The sequence below is a fragment of the Notechis scutatus genome, chromosome Z (assembly GCF_049901735.1).
Source record: "Notechis scutatus isolate UNSWTSFEM ecotype Mainland chromosome Z, rNotScu1.2, whole genome shotgun sequence".
In the NCBI taxonomy this organism is placed as follows: Eukaryota; Metazoa; Chordata; class Lepidosauria; order Squamata; family Elapidae; genus Notechis; species Notechis scutatus.
The window spans coordinates 138,119,246-138,136,047 of record NC_142025.1 but is presented as its reverse complement, the minus strand read 5'-3'; the positions used below and the strand labels follow the sequence as shown (position 1 = coordinate 138,136,047).

Here is a 16,802-nt window from a genome sequence, read left to right as displayed (position 1 = left end):
AGCACTAAAGTGACTTATGATCATTTTTCACACTTACGACCATTTCAGCATCCCCATGGTCACGTGATCAAAATTCAAATGCTTGACAGCTGACTCATGATGGTTGCAGTGTTCCCGGGGCCATGTGATCACTTTTTGTGACCTTCTGACGAGGAAAGTCAATGGGGAAGCCAGACTCATTTAACAACTGTGTTACTGACTTAACAGCTGCAGTGATTCACTTAACAACTGTGATAAGAAAGGTCTTTAAATGGGGCAAAAATCACTTAACTCTCTTGCTTAGCAACAGAAATTTTGGGCTCAATTGTCATAATTTGAGGACTACCCGTAATATGAAAAGACAAGAGGGTGACTTATAACTGCCTACCTTGGAAAAAGCTGCAACAGGAATTTTGTTCAATGAAATACTGCCACTTTTCCCATATTTTAAAAATCTTCAATGGGAACATTGCTTTGCCATTAAGTTCATTTGTGCTTTTGTCAAGAAAAATGATAATGGGATATGAATAATATGAATAAGTTCTTACCTTCCAAATTCAAGTTTTATTTATTCAACATCCCAGACTTTTTAAAGTCCAGTTATAGGTGTGATTAAATCATAAAAAAACAGAAATAACAGGTACCAAATGCAGATTCTAAAAGATAAATACTATTTTATTGGTGCTTGATATATTTTCGTTATATACAAAGCAGGAGATTGGATTACATTATAAAATATAGGGAGAAGTCAAGATGTAAAGAGGTTTGCTTGAGAGTTAAACTTATGAACAACAGAAACAGATGAAGTTCTTCAGGGGAACTGGTTATTCTGGGAAGAGAAGGCCCCTCTTGCATGCACGGTATGAACCTACCAAGCGTCAGAACTGGCTTTTGCCTAAAGAAGAGAAATTGAAGATGTGGGAAGAGACCAATGCAAAAAAAAAAACCCCTCGAGCAAAAGTGCTCTTGATCCATCTGCATCTCATGTTCCCAAGTTTGAAAGGACAAAGAATGGACTTGGATGGAGTCAGTCGTAATATTTCTCTACCCTCCGAACTTGGCAGTACATCAGCATGGAGAACACGATGCCCAAGACCTAAAGGAATAGAGAAAGATTTACTCAGAAAAAGAACAAAAGCCCTAGCCCAGCTTATCAATACTGTGCCCTTGGAAATTCCTCTTCCTTATCTGCTCCAAAACACAAGCAGGCACTGCCAGCTCTTGGCTTGGGCCTTGAAGTCATCCCACTGCTTGACATGTAGAAACTAACCAATCATATTCTAAGCTAGTGGTTCTCGTTCTTAGCTATTTTAAAATGTGTGGAGTCCCAGAATTCCCCAATCCCTGTGATGGCTGAGGAATTCTGGGAGTTGAAGTCCACATATTTTACATTTGCCAAGATTGAGAAATACCGTTCTAAGCTTAGCCCCATATGACTTATAATACTTCATCTTCAGTTTTGACCAGCAAAGGATGGGTGCAGAAGCTATAGTTTCCTCCACTGGTGCTATTCTACTGGTTCGGCCCAGTTCTGGCATACTGGTAGCGCCAAAGATCAGTTGATACTGAACCGATTCTCTCTGATGAGCTGCTGTTGGGCCCACCTGCCCGCCTGGAATCCCATATTGACCTTTATTCCCTGCTTTTGAAGTGCCGTTGCTTTGCGCGGCACAGCAGATTGCCATGCGTCAGCTGTTGAGGCGACAAGGATTGCGTGTGCACAAAGTGTGCATTTGGCTGGCACAACGCAAAGTGTGTGCATGCACGCAAAGCACACCCGCAAAGCCACACCCATCGAACCGGTGGTAAACCACTTTGAAACCCGCCATTGTTATTCTCCCTCTCTTTTTTCAAACTCAGTTTATCTAAAAAGTGACTGGAGAAAGGAGGCCCCTTCTCATCTTTTCTACCAGCCATCTTGCTGCCTTTGTGGAATTTTGAGTAGTGCAAGAACAAGTATTACATGTTATCCTAGTAACACAATTTTCTTCAGCCTTGCACTCTCCACATGGAAAATAAACGACAGGGATCTGGCTGGAGGTATAACAGCCATGGTGCTGGATCTAAACTGACACTAGGGGAGACTCAGGTTCAAATTCACCTCAGCCAAGGAAATTCCCTGGCAGTTTTGGGCCACTCCTCCGCCAGTAGTGCTTGTGGAAATAAAAAGACATGAAGGGACACTATATATGTTGCATTGATTTCCTGAAGGAAAAGACTGAATGGAAGCCTAACAAATCTTAGTGAGCTAAATATTTTCTTTGGGTTGGTCACATTTAGAAAGTTTTAAGCCCAATTCTATTGTCTTCCTTCTAGTCTATCAGATCTGCAGCTAGGCTATGACTACTGCATTATAAAGATTATGCAAACGACAGGTGTCGGCAGAGAAATGCTGAAAATTTACTTCTTTCCTGCCATCCAGTGGCTGTTGAAAGTTTTGCAGTTTAGATATGTTAAAACCCAGATAAATACTATGATGTATGCTTGATGAAATCTTGGAACCAGTCACTGGTTCTGGTTTTTAACAACTGGCCAAAAATCCTTTGCATTATTTTTATATTTAATGTACAAACTGCTCTTCTAATCTCATTGCTGTCTTGCACACCTTTCCTATTATATTATGATCTAAATATGATGTTGTCTTTGTGGAACCTTTATAACCTTAATGAGCTGTAAATGGCTTTTCTTCTACCTGGTCTTTGCTCTTTTTCTCATGATAGGTAGCTCCGTTTTTTAAAAGAAAGAAGCACACTTTATTGTACACATTTCTATCATCCAAGTGCAGCAGGGGACATTGAGGTATCCCCTGAGCAGGTAAAGATTTAAATGTCCGTTTTAGGCTGAAGAGGATTAAGCAAAAAAAAAAATAGTACATAGTCCAAGGAAAGACTGCAAGACCATTTCTGCTTGTTCCTCATTCAGCTGAAAATTGTGCACTCAGATTTGCAGGTGTAATTTTGAGAAAGTCAGGGGGGAAAAAACCTTCCTAAGAGGTTAGGATAATCTTGTTCTATGTCAGAGGTGGGGAATGATGGCCCTTTTATGATTTGTGTACTTCAACTCCCAGAATTCCTGAGCCAGCATGGCTGGCTCAGGAATTCAAATCAATCAATTAGTTGGAAGGGACCTTTAAGGTCTTCTAGTACAACCCCCTGTTCTAGCAGAAGACCCTATGCCATTTCAAATAAGCTACTGTCCAGTCTCTTCTTAAAAACCTCCAGTGATGAAGCACCTACAACTTCTGAAGGTGTTCCATTGGTTAATTGTTCCCATTGTTAGAAGTTTATCCTTAATTCCAGTTTTTTCTCTCCTTGACTAGATTCCCATTCATTGTTTCTTGTCCTGCCCTCTGGTGCCTTGAAAAATAAGTCGTCCCCCCCACCTCCTCTTTGTGGCAGCCTCTCAAATACTGGAATACTGCTATCATATCCCCCTTAGTCCTTCTTGTCTACTAGACTAGCCAAACCCTCCAACCGTTCTTCATATGTTTTAGTCTCCAGGCTTTAATCATCTTAGTTGCTCTTTCTTCTTTGCCCTTTTTCCAAAGTCTCAATGTCTTTTTTATAATGTGGTGATCAAAGCTGGGTGCAATATTCCAGGTGTGGCCTTTCTAAGGCTTTATTTAAAATGGTACCAATACTTCACATGATTTTGACTCTATGTCTCTGTTCATACAACCAAAGATTGTATTAGCTTTTTTGGCGGCTGCTGCACACTGCTGGCTCATAAGTCATAAAAGGGCCATCGTTCCCCACACCTATTCTACGTGGTGAGCATAGAGATCTTGGAAGGAAACCTTGCTAGATATCTAGCAGCGTTTCTTAACCATAGCAAGTTTAAGATGTGTGGACTCCAACTCCCAGATTTCCCTAGCCAGCATGCTGGCTGAGGAATTCTGGAGTTGAAGCCCATATATCTTAAACTTGTCAAGATTGAGAAAAACACTGGTCTAAGTTACTCCATCTACCACTAGTGCTCTGATCATCTCACCTGGACAACAATGATACAGGCAGCAAAAATGCCCATTGCAAAGATGTTCTCTGCTAGCCAACGTTTCACCTTCTCATAGCAAGGCTGCAAGGAAAAGGACAAAATAAACAGAAGCACATGAAACATTAGGAAACCTTGGGAGAAATGTCCCATAGAGGTAATTCTCGACTTACAGTCATTTCTTTAGTCACTGTGCAAAGTTAAAACAGCACTGAAAAAAGTGACTTACAACCAGTCCTCACACGCATCGTAACATCCTCATGGTCACATGATCAACATTCAGGCATGTGGAAACCAATACGTTATTCACAATTTTTGCAGTGCACCAGGATCATGTCATCACCATTTATGACCTTTTCAACTGGGTTTCAACAAGCAAAATCAAGCAGGATTCGCTTAACCACTGCATAATCCACTTCACTGCAGTGATTCATTTAACCCCTGTGGCAAAAAGGTTGTACATCAAGCGTGACTCACCCAGCAATAAAAATTCTGGTCCCATTTCTGGTTATAAGTTGAGGACTGCTTTTTTACAAGTAGTCCTTGACATATGACCACAATTGAGCCCCAAGTTTCTGTTGCTAAGCGAGACGGTTGTTAAGTGCATTTTGACTCATTTTACAACCTTTATTGCTGTAGTTGTTAAGTTAGTAACACAGTTGTTAAGTGAATCTGGCTTGTCCCTTGACTTTGCTTACCAGAAGGTCTCAAAAAGGGATCTGGGACACTGCAACCATCATAAATAAGAGTCAGCTGCCAAGTATCTGAATTTTGATCATGTGACCAAGGGATCGATCACGCAGCGATCTTTAAGCATGAAAAACAGTCGCAAGTCACTTTTTTCAGTGCTGTTGTAACTTAAAACCATCACTAAAGGAATTGTTGTTAAGTCGAGGACTACCTGTACTCTAGTATTGCCATTAATTCTGCTCCTGGAAATGATCAGCAAGTAATTTTCACTAGTGCTTTTCAGGTCCTCCTTGAACATAAGAGCCATTCTACTTTCCAAAAAAAAAAAGACTTCTTCAGCCTCTATCACAATAATACAAGGGCAAACGATCAATACAAACTCAAGGTAAACCAACTTGATTGCAGAAAGTACAACTTCAGCCACAGAGTGGTCAACGCCTCGAACACCCTACCCAACTCCGTTGTTACAGCCTCAACCCCTCACAGCTTCAACCTCAAAACTATCTATTGTGGAGCTCACCCCATTCCTAAGAAGTCCTTAAAGGGGGCGTGCATAAGCCCACCAGTGTGCCTACCATCCCCATTTCTGTTCCTTTGTTTATTTAATACCTATATTGCTATCTTGTATATGTTTGACAAACAATCAATCAAACAAACAAACAAATAAATAGTAAATTTGGGGAAAATGACAGGAATCAGAACAAGAAGCTTCTCTCTGTTTCAGAATTGGGACTAGATCTGTACATAGATCTTGTCCCAACTTACAACTAGACTTATAACTGTTCGTTTAGTGACTGTTCAAAATTACAATGGCACTGAAATAAGTAATTATGACCATTTTTCAACCATTGCAGCATCCCCATGGTCACATGATCAAAATTCAAACGCTTGGCAACTGGCATGTATTTATGATGTTTGCAGTGTCCTGAGGAGGTCATGTGATCCCGTTGTGACCTTCTGACAAGCCAAGTCAATGGAGAAGCCAGATTCGCTTAACAACCATGTTACTAAATAACTGCAGTGCTTCATTTAACAACTGTGGCAAGAAAGGTCATTAAATGGGGCAAAACTTACAGCAACAAAAAATTTTGGGCTCAACCATGGTCATAATTCGAAGACTATCTGTACATGCTATTGTTATCTACTGTTAAAATTAATAGACATCCTTAAAAATCATGAACAGACAGAGAAGAGGACAAGCAGCAGCAAAGTGGAATTTCAGGCTGTGTATTGTTGCATAAACAGAGTGCCCTGGGGTTGAGGAATCTGGAAGGCCACCCGGGCAGGAAAGAGATATCTGCAGGGCCTCCCACAATTCTCTGTGCTTCTGTCTGGCTGTGAATTTACAGACTCTCTTGGAGAAAGTGCCAGTTTGGAAACCACTGCAGGAAAGGGAATTCCCAATAATCTCTGTGCACTGATGATGTTACCTAATTGGGTAATGAAACGTCTGCAAGAAAACTACCAAGCTCAGAGAGCGCCCGGAATTCTACAGCTCAAGCCTAAGCTACAGATATTCTCTTCTATCAGTTTCAATCATCTTCAGCACAATCCTGTTGCCATCATCTCACCTCTTTCCACCAGCTGGCACTGTCCCTTTGACAACCATTGCTTCTCTGTAAGCAGCAGGACTCGGGAACCCAAGTGCTATTCCGCACCTCAAACCAATCGGTGTAGTTACGCACCCCGCAACAACGGAACTGCAAAGCAAGAAGATAAGGAAAGGAGGAATGTGTGTGCTTGTGCTTGAGGTCCGGAAAAACTCCCAGTGACTTCAAACTAGGTAGGTACCACATTGAACCATTGTTGTTTTTTACACACTCACCTCGTTTTGTGCCAGGTCCCACGCTTTGGTTAACCCCACGTTGTCATCTGTGCCATAGAGTTTGAGCCCTTCCTTGAGGTTAGACTGGGCATATCGGTCAAACTGGAGGAAAGACACACTACATGCACCAATGGATTTCTTTAGTGCCACAAGTAAATGTCTCTGGATAGGGGGAGTATCAATGAACCCAAGTTTCCAGTCCTCACAGTGGTGATTGAGGGGAGTTGGAATGCCCTATGCTGAAACAGGATACTTTGGGCTGGTTTTAGAGGCCAAGGGTAAGGAAACTTGATATTAAAATACTTTATGTAATTGCAAGCCATATTTCTATACGGGTAGTCCTCGAGTTACGATCACAATTGAGCTCAAAATTTATGTTGCTAAGTGAAACATTTGTTAAGTGAGTTCGCCCCATTTTACGACTTTTCTCGCCACAGTTAAGTGAATCGTTGCGTTTTTTTAAGTTAATAAAATGGTTGTTAAATGAATCTGGATCTCCCATTGACTTGGCTTGTCAGAAGGTTGCAAAAACTGATCACTTGACCCCGGGAACATGCAACCGTCATAAACATGAATCAATTGCCAAGCATCTGAATTTTGATCAAATGACCATGAGAATACTGCAATGGTCCCAGTTGTGAAAAATGGTCATAAGTTACTTTTTTCAGTGCTGTTGTAAGTGAACTGTTGTAAGTTGAGAACTACCTGTACTTAACACTCGTCTTGGTTTTTTTAATATCACCTTTTGGATTATCAAAATACCATTACCCAGGAACACAAACATCATGTAATTTGAACAAAGGGAAGTTTTATGGGATGGGGGACTCCAAACAAGCCAGCAAGTTTGTGTAGGTACATGGAATGAAGTATCATTCAAAAGGGCACCTTTACTGGCTTGGGACATCCTACAAAAGTGGGTACCTGACTGGCTGGGGGAATTCTGGGAGTTGGAAGTCCATATAATGTTGAGTTTGAGAAACCATAATCTACACTCAGATGCGAGTTTCCAGTTTCTTAATAGATTTCTTAAACCCACATTTGGAAAACAGGCGAGGCTGGAAGTAAACCTACATATTTTTTCTCTCTCATAACATCATTATCATCATTATCAGTTCTGGACCCATTAAGATAGGAATGGATGAATAATATGACTACATTGGTGTTCGACGATGGAATTTTATATTTCTGACAGATGGCATCAGACTATGTATGACTGACATGGCCACACAGAAGCAAAGAAGGTTGACAGCCAGTACAAAATTGTTTCTTCCAATTATTTTGTTTTTGTTTTTAAAGAATATGTGCTCTAACTCTTCAAAGGAAAATTTTGAGGGTGTAAAACTTGACCACATGGCCAAAGGTTGCTGCAACATGCCAGTTGCCTAGTGCCAGAATTTTGATCATGTGACTGGGGATGCTGCAACGCAAGGACCAGTCAGTCATAAGTCGCTGTAACTTCGAACAGTCTCTAAAGAATGCTTGTAAGTCGAGGACTACCTGTATAATGGATTGTTTCCTCATTCCATGAAATTGAGATAGACGTTCAGTCTATATTACATACCTCTTTGGATACTTGGAATTCATATTGTAATTCACATTTCTGATATTGGTGATGCCACAATCAGCTATAATGCAGAGCACTGAGGATTTTCTTTAAGCAATCTCCTTAGCAATTCACCCCATTCCTTCCAATTGTTTTTTTTAATATACATATGGAAATAAGGATCCTTACCTTATCCCGGCAAGTGAAAAAAACTAGCAACCCAACTAGTTCCAGCAGGAACAGAATAGAAAGGACCGTGAAGAACTAAAGAAAAACAGACAAATTTATCAATCCAGGTTGAATGGTTTATGGTTAGATACATGTTTTATATTTATACAGGTAGTCCTTGATTTACAACAACAATTGAGCTCAAAATTCCTGTTGCTAAGCAAGACATTTGTGAAATGAATTTTGCCCTCTTTTACAACCTTTCTTGCCACATTAAGTGAATCACTGCATTTATTAAAAAATTAGTAACACAGTTGTTAAGTAAATCTGGCTTCCCTATTGACTTGGCTTGTCAGAACGTTGCAAAAGTTGATCACATGACCCTGGAACACTGCAACCATCATAAATATGAGTCAGTTGCATCTCTCCATTTTGATCATGTGACCATGGGGATACGTTCGTATATGTGAAAAACAGTCATAAGTGACCATTTTTAGTGTTGTTGTAACTTTGGTCACTAAATGAGCTGTTGCAAATCGAGGACTACCTGTATACAGTTAAGTACATTTCTCAGCTAGGATTGTTTCCATCATGAACCTCAATATTTTAATGGACTCAAAAGATTTTTCTGTTAGAAAAATACCTTGGAACACAACCTTCTTCAACCTGATGCTCTCCAGATGTGCTCCCTACCTGCCAATTATGGCCAGACTTCCCTGTATATAACCAACACCCCCAAAATGCACATTTTTAAATTCTCTTATTATTTTAATTCATTAAAGCCCTTAGACCCAATTTTTACCCAAAACGATCCCTACTGTAATTTATATATGAACACAGGAAAAGTAGTACCTGCCTTGCAGTATATTATATAGAAAGATCCCGTGCAAAGGAATAAACATTTTAGAAGAAAAAGAAAACGAATCATGCATCCCAAAAACTGAAAGCAATTCTTAGGAAGGTTGTCTGAAATGCAATCAATTTTGGGAGCAGAAAAAAAATGTGGTGTTGATCACATGGTCACCCAAGGTCGCCATCTTGATTTTTTTTATCTCCTTCTTGGAGATATATCCCTGCTCAGAAATTTATTGCTTATGAATTACATTCCAAGACCAAAGATGCCTGGTCTTTAAGTAGGTCCTGTAGACAAATCTTGCTTCAGAATAAGTCCTGTAGATACCACCTTCCCTGACCAGAAGTAGTTCCTGCTTCTGCCAATGGGCTTATTTGGCATTCATTCCATTTGACTCTTATTCGTGCCGACAGTATGGTCCACAGAGCTACTTACCGTCAGCAGGAGACATCGATGTTCTGTGGCTGCCCCCAAGCAACCGAGGAACCCCACCACCATGATGATGGCACCTGTGGCCATGAAGAGTCCTGCTGCTGACAGCGATGGGAAGGAGAAGGATAAGGTAGCAAAGCGGCCCTGGGTGGCGGCCAGCCATATGCCCACACCGAGCACCCCACATCCACCCAGCTAAAGGGAGAGATAAAGGAGAAGCACATTCACATAATCAAGAATGGAGGCTCAACTCTTCTCATTGTTTTCCAGGATACCATTGCAGGAGAAATAATTAGCTTAATTCACAATTATTTTTTACCTTTCCAGTTTATCAAACTCTCTCTCTACCACCTCAAAGGATCGTCTACTTCCACAATGGAAACTACTCTAATGTTCAATTCTTGTGGATGTTGAGGAGTTCCAATGTTTATAAACGTTCCCATAACATCATAGGAGTTCAGCCAATAAGCCGTGCATGAAAATAAAAGCCAGGTTTTCAGATTATTATTTTTCATGACAATATGGAATCAACAAATAGACTGCACTGTACTTCATTTAATCTCACATCACTCCTACAAGACAAGAGTTTATAACTCTGGTATTGTTTAGAAGACCCATGAAGACCTGGGTTTTTTTATCAGCCTTTTAGCGAGGGGAGATGAGACCCTTCACCATATTGGGCTTGCCATCTATTATCTTTATTGATGTATTGTAATTTTTTAGTTATTCTGAACTGCTCAGAACTCTTGAGAGTTGGGTGGCCTATGTTTCATAAATTATTATTAAAGTTATTATAACAGGAGACAATATGAATGTGGACCAGATCACCTATAATTGATTATTATTGTTCATTGCTGATTGTTGTTTATATCTTCCTCGTTTCTCATAAGTTGCTCTCAGTCACATTGTTAAATTAGATAGATAGATGGATGGATGGATGGATGGATGGACAGACAGATAGACAGACAGATATACAAACACATACACACACACACACACACACACACACACACACTCTATAGAATAATAATTAATAGAAAATATTCCTGATCTGGAATAGATCTGCTGATTTGTAAGGGATGAAGATTGCCTGTTGCACAGGAAGGTTTTCTCTGGTGCATAACTTTAAAATCACTCAAATTCATTCTAGAGGTATAGATTTCGCATACCTACCCAAAAGATGAGATTGAACAGAAACATTTTCACTTTAACACAAAGCAAACATCCTCGGCTCACCCCCATGATGCACAAAGATAAACCTAGAAAGAGATGTGGATGAAAACTCAATAATGCCTAATATTTCCACACATTATTCAAGACAAAGCTTGATTTGCCAATAAAAATACCACGGCTTAGGCAACAGATGTAATAAATCCAAAATTGGCAGACTCAATTTGGTCATAACTGGAGGACTACCTGTAAGTATGTTTGCTGGTAAACAATTGGGACAAATTTCCAGAGTATAATGTTTCTTTGCTGATATAATCCTGTTTCTAAGCAGTAAAGTGCAATTCTAAATCTTCAACCTATCTCTTCTTCATGGTTGGATTAGTTCTAGCTAGACCTACGCAATTCAAGCAGTATTCTAGGGCACCAAATTTTAGAGAATGCCAAAATTGAAAATACACAAAATACACAACTATAAAATTTCATAATCTTTGCTTATGGCTTTAGAATACTTTCTTTCCATGCTTTTGAAAATACCTACAAAGTCAGATAAGTGGTAGTAAATAGCACACTAACCAGATGTTGTGAATCCTGAAAAATTATTATTACAGCTAGGGACTTCAGGAATCTGATAATATTAGACAAAGTTCTGACATTAAATTACTGAATGAGAGAATCACAAGAGCAGGTCAACAACTTATTAACGTTATAAGTAGTAGTAGAGCAAACTCCATGCCAATGGTCCATTCAAGGGTTAAATATAATTTCACAGAATGGCTGTCATATGACCACAATGGGTGCTAATGTAATTAAAATTATTTACTGTAATTCAGAGTAAATAGGGGAAAATGTCCAAGAAAAGGGAAAAAAAGGTGTAGAAAACAATAAAAGTAAAAAGCTAAAGCTAAAATACTTGGGGGAAAAAGAAGTCCCTTCTCAAAAAATTGGAAGATGAACAAAAAATATAGGAGCACCCATAATATGCCTAGGGCATGAACATGTCTCGAGCTGGTCCTGATAATGGACTACGGTCTCTTGTATCTTTATCTAAAGTAGTGATTTTCAAACTTGGCAACTTTAAGCTGGGTGGACTTTAATTCCCAGAATTCCCAAGCCACCAGAGATGGTATTCAGCAGGTTTTGACCAGTTCGGGAGAACCAGTAGCGGAAATGTGGAGTAGTTCGGAGAACTAGCAAATACCACCTCTGACTGGCCCCGCCCCCATCTATTCTCTGCCTCCCAACTCCCAGCTGATTGGCTGGGTCTTCTTTTGTTGCCCTGCACAGGATAACGGAGCTGGAAAGCAGGCTAGTAGGGTGGGGAGGGAATGGGATTTTGCTGTATCCTTCCCCTGCCATGCCCACCAAGCTACACCGACAGAACCGGTAGTAAAAAAATTTGAATCCCACCACTGCAGCCGCCTATCTTAAAGTTACCAAATTTGAAAAATACAGATTCAGGAGGTGATTATTGTAATCAGTTGGTCTCAGAGGGACTTGTGAATCTTCATATATAGGATCCATTGTTAGATAAAGAGCAAATAATCTTTATGGCCTTATTTGAACAACATGCTCAGTTGAATTAACAGTGAGACTTGCATACAGACATGTAAAACAAACTCTATTGGAGCATAAAAGGACACATTTTAACCCAAAACAATGCTGGGCTTGTTCCATCTTAAACTATTCTATCCTGGTGAAGCAAGCCAATAAACTGTTGTAATTAAGTAGGAATTTGAATTTGGTCTGTTTTCACCCCAGGTCCCACCAAAAAAAATGTCATTTTACTATACATTTGCCAGCTTCCTATTGTCGCCACTGAATTACATATAAAATACTACGAGGCCTCAGTTCCACAGGCAGAGGCATAGCCACTGTCTTGACTTTTTAAACACACACACACACACACACACACACAGATGCCTCTGCCCCATTTGGTTTGGTGTTCCTCCTCTTAAGGAAGCACAGGTAGTCCTCGACTTACAACAGTTCATTTAGTGACCGTTATAAGTTACAATGGCACTGAAAAAAGTGATATGACCATTTTTCACACGGACGATCATTACAGCATCCCCATGGTCGCATGATCAAAATTTAGACCCTTGGCAACTGACTCATATTTACAACGGTTGTAGTGTCCTGGGACCATGTGATTCACCTTTTGCGACCTTCTCACAAGCAAAGTCAATGGAGAAGCCAGGTTCATTTCATAACTGTGTTACTAATTTAAGAACTCCAGTGATTCACTTAGCAATTGGGGCAAGCAAGGTCATAAAATCGGGCAAAACGCACTTAATAAATGTCTCACTTAGCAACATAAATTTCCAGCCCAACTGTGGTTGTAAGTCAAGGACTACCTGTATCCATCTACCTTCACCCATCTGATGCCATCCAGATGTACAAGATTGCAATTCTCATACCAGCTGGAAATAGCCGCATGTATAATCCTAACACAACCAAGACAGCACCAAACTGGGGAGGCTGGTATGAGAAACAGAAACCATGCAGAGTAGAAAATGACCATCTGTACACAATTGCGAGGGAAACTGAATACTCTGGATCCATTACATTGGTTAATTTTTTTTGTCAAAAATGGATTAAACCATTATGAGCGATGTGGTGGAGATCTCAGTGTCATGTCTGGAAGCTGCCAGAAGGCAAAGAAGAGCAAAAAAAAAAAAAAAAAGATGATAGATAGTGGGTACGGAGGCTAAATCGCATGTCTAACAGTTGAGGAAGTGATGCATGTCGAGCCTGTCGAAGAAAAGGATGAAGGGGGACATGATAACTGTCTTCCAGTACTTGAGGAGCTGCCACAAAGAGGGGGTTGACTCTAAGGCACCTGAAAGCAGGACAAGCTTGGTAAAGAGAGATCCAACCTAGAAGGAGATATGGACTGACTATGAGAACAATTGACATATGGAATTGCTTGCTCCCTGGGGTTGTGGGTTCTCCATCACTGAAGGTTTTCAAAAATAGAGCGGACAACCATTTGACTGGCATGGTATAATGCTCCTTCTTTGAGCAGGAGGTTAGACTAAAAGACGAGGCCCTTTCCAAACCTATGGTTCTAGGTTTCTATGTTTTTATGTGTAAAATGGTGCCAGAAGTCTTCCAATACAAGTTGCCATCTCTGATCCTAGATAGGGTTCCGCTACATCTGAAAGGTCAGGATCACAATTTAGTTTTTTCCTGGACTCACACCTCCTGCTAGAAGAGCAAGTGACAGCTGTGGTCAGAAGGACCCAACTATAGTTGAGGCACAAATTGTACCTTTTCCTGAACCAGGTGGCACTGGAGGTCTCCTGTGCCTGGTCTGTATTGCCCCAACTGGATTACAGCAGCTTACTTTTATGCAGGGAGGTCCTTGAAGAGCCACGTCTGCGACTTCAGAATGCAGCTGCTTGTTCAACTGTGTATCAGCCCACAGCTGCCATATATATCACACTGCCACTTTTATAGTTGCAGAGGCATTAGGATACTGCTTCTTTGCAGTTCAATACTGTAATTCAAAGTACTGGCTACAATATTAGCTATAAAGATGTATCACAATGTAGGGCAGGGTTGTCAAGGTCCCCGGGCCACATCCATCCCATGGGGTGCTTAGATCTGGCCCATGGGGCAGCCTGGAAACAGCAATGGATCAGCCTGCAGTGCCTCTGCCAGTGAAAATAGAGCGGTGGGGGGCATGTGTGGCCCTCCCAAGCTCCGTGTTCACTGGCAGAGGCTTGCAGGAGGCCATCGCAGCTGAAAGTGGAGCTCGGGAGGCTGTTTTCTCTGGCAGAGCACTCTGGCCGCCACAGGCACCCCTGACATGAGTGACGTCAAGTAGCCACGGCCAACCTGGCCACACCCACCTTGGGCACCTGAGGTCAAACACAACCCTGATGCAGCCCTCAATGAGTTTGATACCTGTGACGTAGGGCCTTGGTATCGACAAGAGCACCTCTTCTAGGAAGATTCTGCCTGTCAAACGTGCAAACAAACTCCCTGTTAAGGGTCTCCAAGGACTGAAGAGGACCATGGCTCCTTCCGCCTCCCCCCACTCACGCTTGCCTGCTTCCCTGCCTGTCACTTGCGAGGAACTATCCCCTCTGCCTCCCCTCCCTTCCCCCACCAGGCCGTCAAGCCAGAAAGGTTGAACCAGTCATTCTCAATCAGCCCAATCTACCACGCAGGGTGGCTGTTGTTGTTATGGGAAAAATAGTTCTCGTATAAGCACATTTCAAATAAAACCAACAGAAAAGTTAAATAGTATGTTAAAATGGTGAGTTAAAAATGAGGGGGTCACTGAAATCAGAGAAATGCTTTAGAGCAGGGGTGTCAAACTCGATTTCACTGAGGGCTGCATCAGGATTGTGTTGTGGGGGGGGGGGTGGGGGGGGGAGCAGGCTGGGCATGGCCAGCTCGACATCCCTCATGTCAGGGGTGCCTGTGGTGGCCAAGCGCTCTGCCAGCAAAAACGGTCTCCCAAGCTCCGTTTCCAGCTGCAATGGCCTCCTAGAACCATCTGCCAGCTAAAACGGAGTTCATGAGGGCTACACACAGCCCTCCCAAACTCTGTTTTCACTGGCAGAGGCACTGTGGGGCCGTCCTTCCGTTTCTAGGGACGCCCCATGGGCCAGCTCTGGCACACAGGCCATGAGTTTGACCCCCCTGCTTTAGAGGGGAAAGGAGAGAACAAAATGGCAGAGCGTCTATAAAAACAGAGAACACCCCTTATTCATAACTTCCCCGTATGGATGATACAATCTTGGGGTTTGGTAACCATGTATTTGCTCCTTTTTAAACATTGTAGTTATGCCTTTCTAAATTTCTTCTTGAAAACTGACCACTTATCATAAAAGGTCTGGAAAATCTAAGAGGCAAATCACTAGTCTTTCTATCTGGCAAGAAATACGAAGTAATCTTTCAAAGTTGCAAGCGTAATGACATTATCTTTCAAAAAAACAGAAATATATATTTAACGTTTTAAAAATAGAATCTGTTGCATTAAATGTTATACGCACATACTTGTGTAAAAAGTCCTGATAAAATCTTGTTATTCTCCCCTTTTTCTATAGTTTTGGGGGAATTTTTGCTTGTTTTGTTTAATTAAAAACCCCTCCAATTAAAAAAATAGAAACATTAAAATATAGTGAAGGAATTTTATCTAAAAAAAATCAAGTTGAAGTCACATGAGACTAATCTTAGTTCTGCCAGAAGGGGAGAAACAGCATCCTTTTTCAAAACCATATAAAACAGCCACATTTTGGCTCAGCTCCCTCCATTTTATTTCCTCCCCTTCCATATTTCTTGCCATATATTTTGGTTTCTCTTCTCTCTCCCTCTCTTGGCACTTTGGAGAAATGTACTCCTCCACTTTAGATAAACCAAATAGACTGCTCTCTAAATTGTAACTTTAGTTGAATAGAAATCTCAGAATTTTGACATCTGGTAAATCTGTACTTGGTTAGTTTGTTCAGATGTTTGTTTTAATCACATAATCATTTTTATTTAATGGATGGACTTCTCCCTGCCCCTTTGGATAATATCTCAGAAAGGAGAGACAAATAAAGAATCTAAAACAACAAATTACTTTTTTTAAGTCTTTAGAACAAGGCCAAATTTTAAAACAGTACATGTGCTTACCATAAATATTTGGGTCTTCCCTTCCACCCATTTTCTAATCTTGCACTATATTTCCCACCACATTTAAAGAAAAAATGAATAGTAGGTCTTTTAGGTTTTTCAGCCTTGATGGCTTTTATGAGAAGTGTTATCAATTTTCAAGAAGAAATTTAGACATAAATACAATATTTTAAAACGAAAATCAAGCCCTTCCAAAAAGAACGTAAAGGGCAGAATTACCTTGACCCTGGGAAAGTTTCTTCTGTTTATTTCTACAGCATCTTTCCAGCTTTAGTGAAAGAGACTGCTTCTCTCGCCCGCCCCCCCCCGCCCCCATGCTTATCCCCCCTCCCAAACATAAACATTATCACACCCTCACCTTGAGTTTGGCTCGGAGCCGTTTGGAAGAAAGAGTGGGATTTGGAGCACCGTCCCAGGTACCTCTGAATCCGAACGTGGCTCCTTCGGAGGGCGAGATGCAGGATGGAAAGGGAGGGGGAGCGAATTCCAGGCATGGGACAGGGGAAAGGAAATGGGCGGGGGGG

General features: G+C 41.1%; 1 protein-coding gene across 2 annotated transcripts; it reads right to left on the bottom strand.

Annotated features, from left to right (window-relative positions):
• Positions 1-629: 629 nt before the first annotated feature.
• Positions 630-16,802, bottom strand: LOC113418556 (tetraspanin-4-like). 2 transcript variants are annotated; one of them, XM_087946228.1, is made up of 9 exons: positions 16,637-16,727; positions 14,505-14,613; positions 10,654-10,739; positions 9,484-9,675; positions 8,217-8,291; positions 6,485-6,586; positions 6,231-6,359; positions 3,970-4,053; positions 630-1,075 (listed from the first exon to the last, which is right to left on the bottom strand). In XM_087946228.1, exons 3-9 carry the CDS (start codon positions 10,720-10,722, stop codon positions 1,007-1,009), a joined length of 720 nt encoding a protein of 239 aa, XP_087802354.1. In that variant the 5' UTR covers positions 10,723-10,739; positions 14,505-14,613; positions 16,637-16,727; the 3' UTR covers positions 630-1,006. The 2 variants fall into 2 exon arrangements, with proteins under 2 accessions (XP_087802354.1, XP_026533270.2); XM_026677485.2 differs by lacking the exon at positions 14,505-14,613 and having other exon boundaries at positions 16,637-16,802.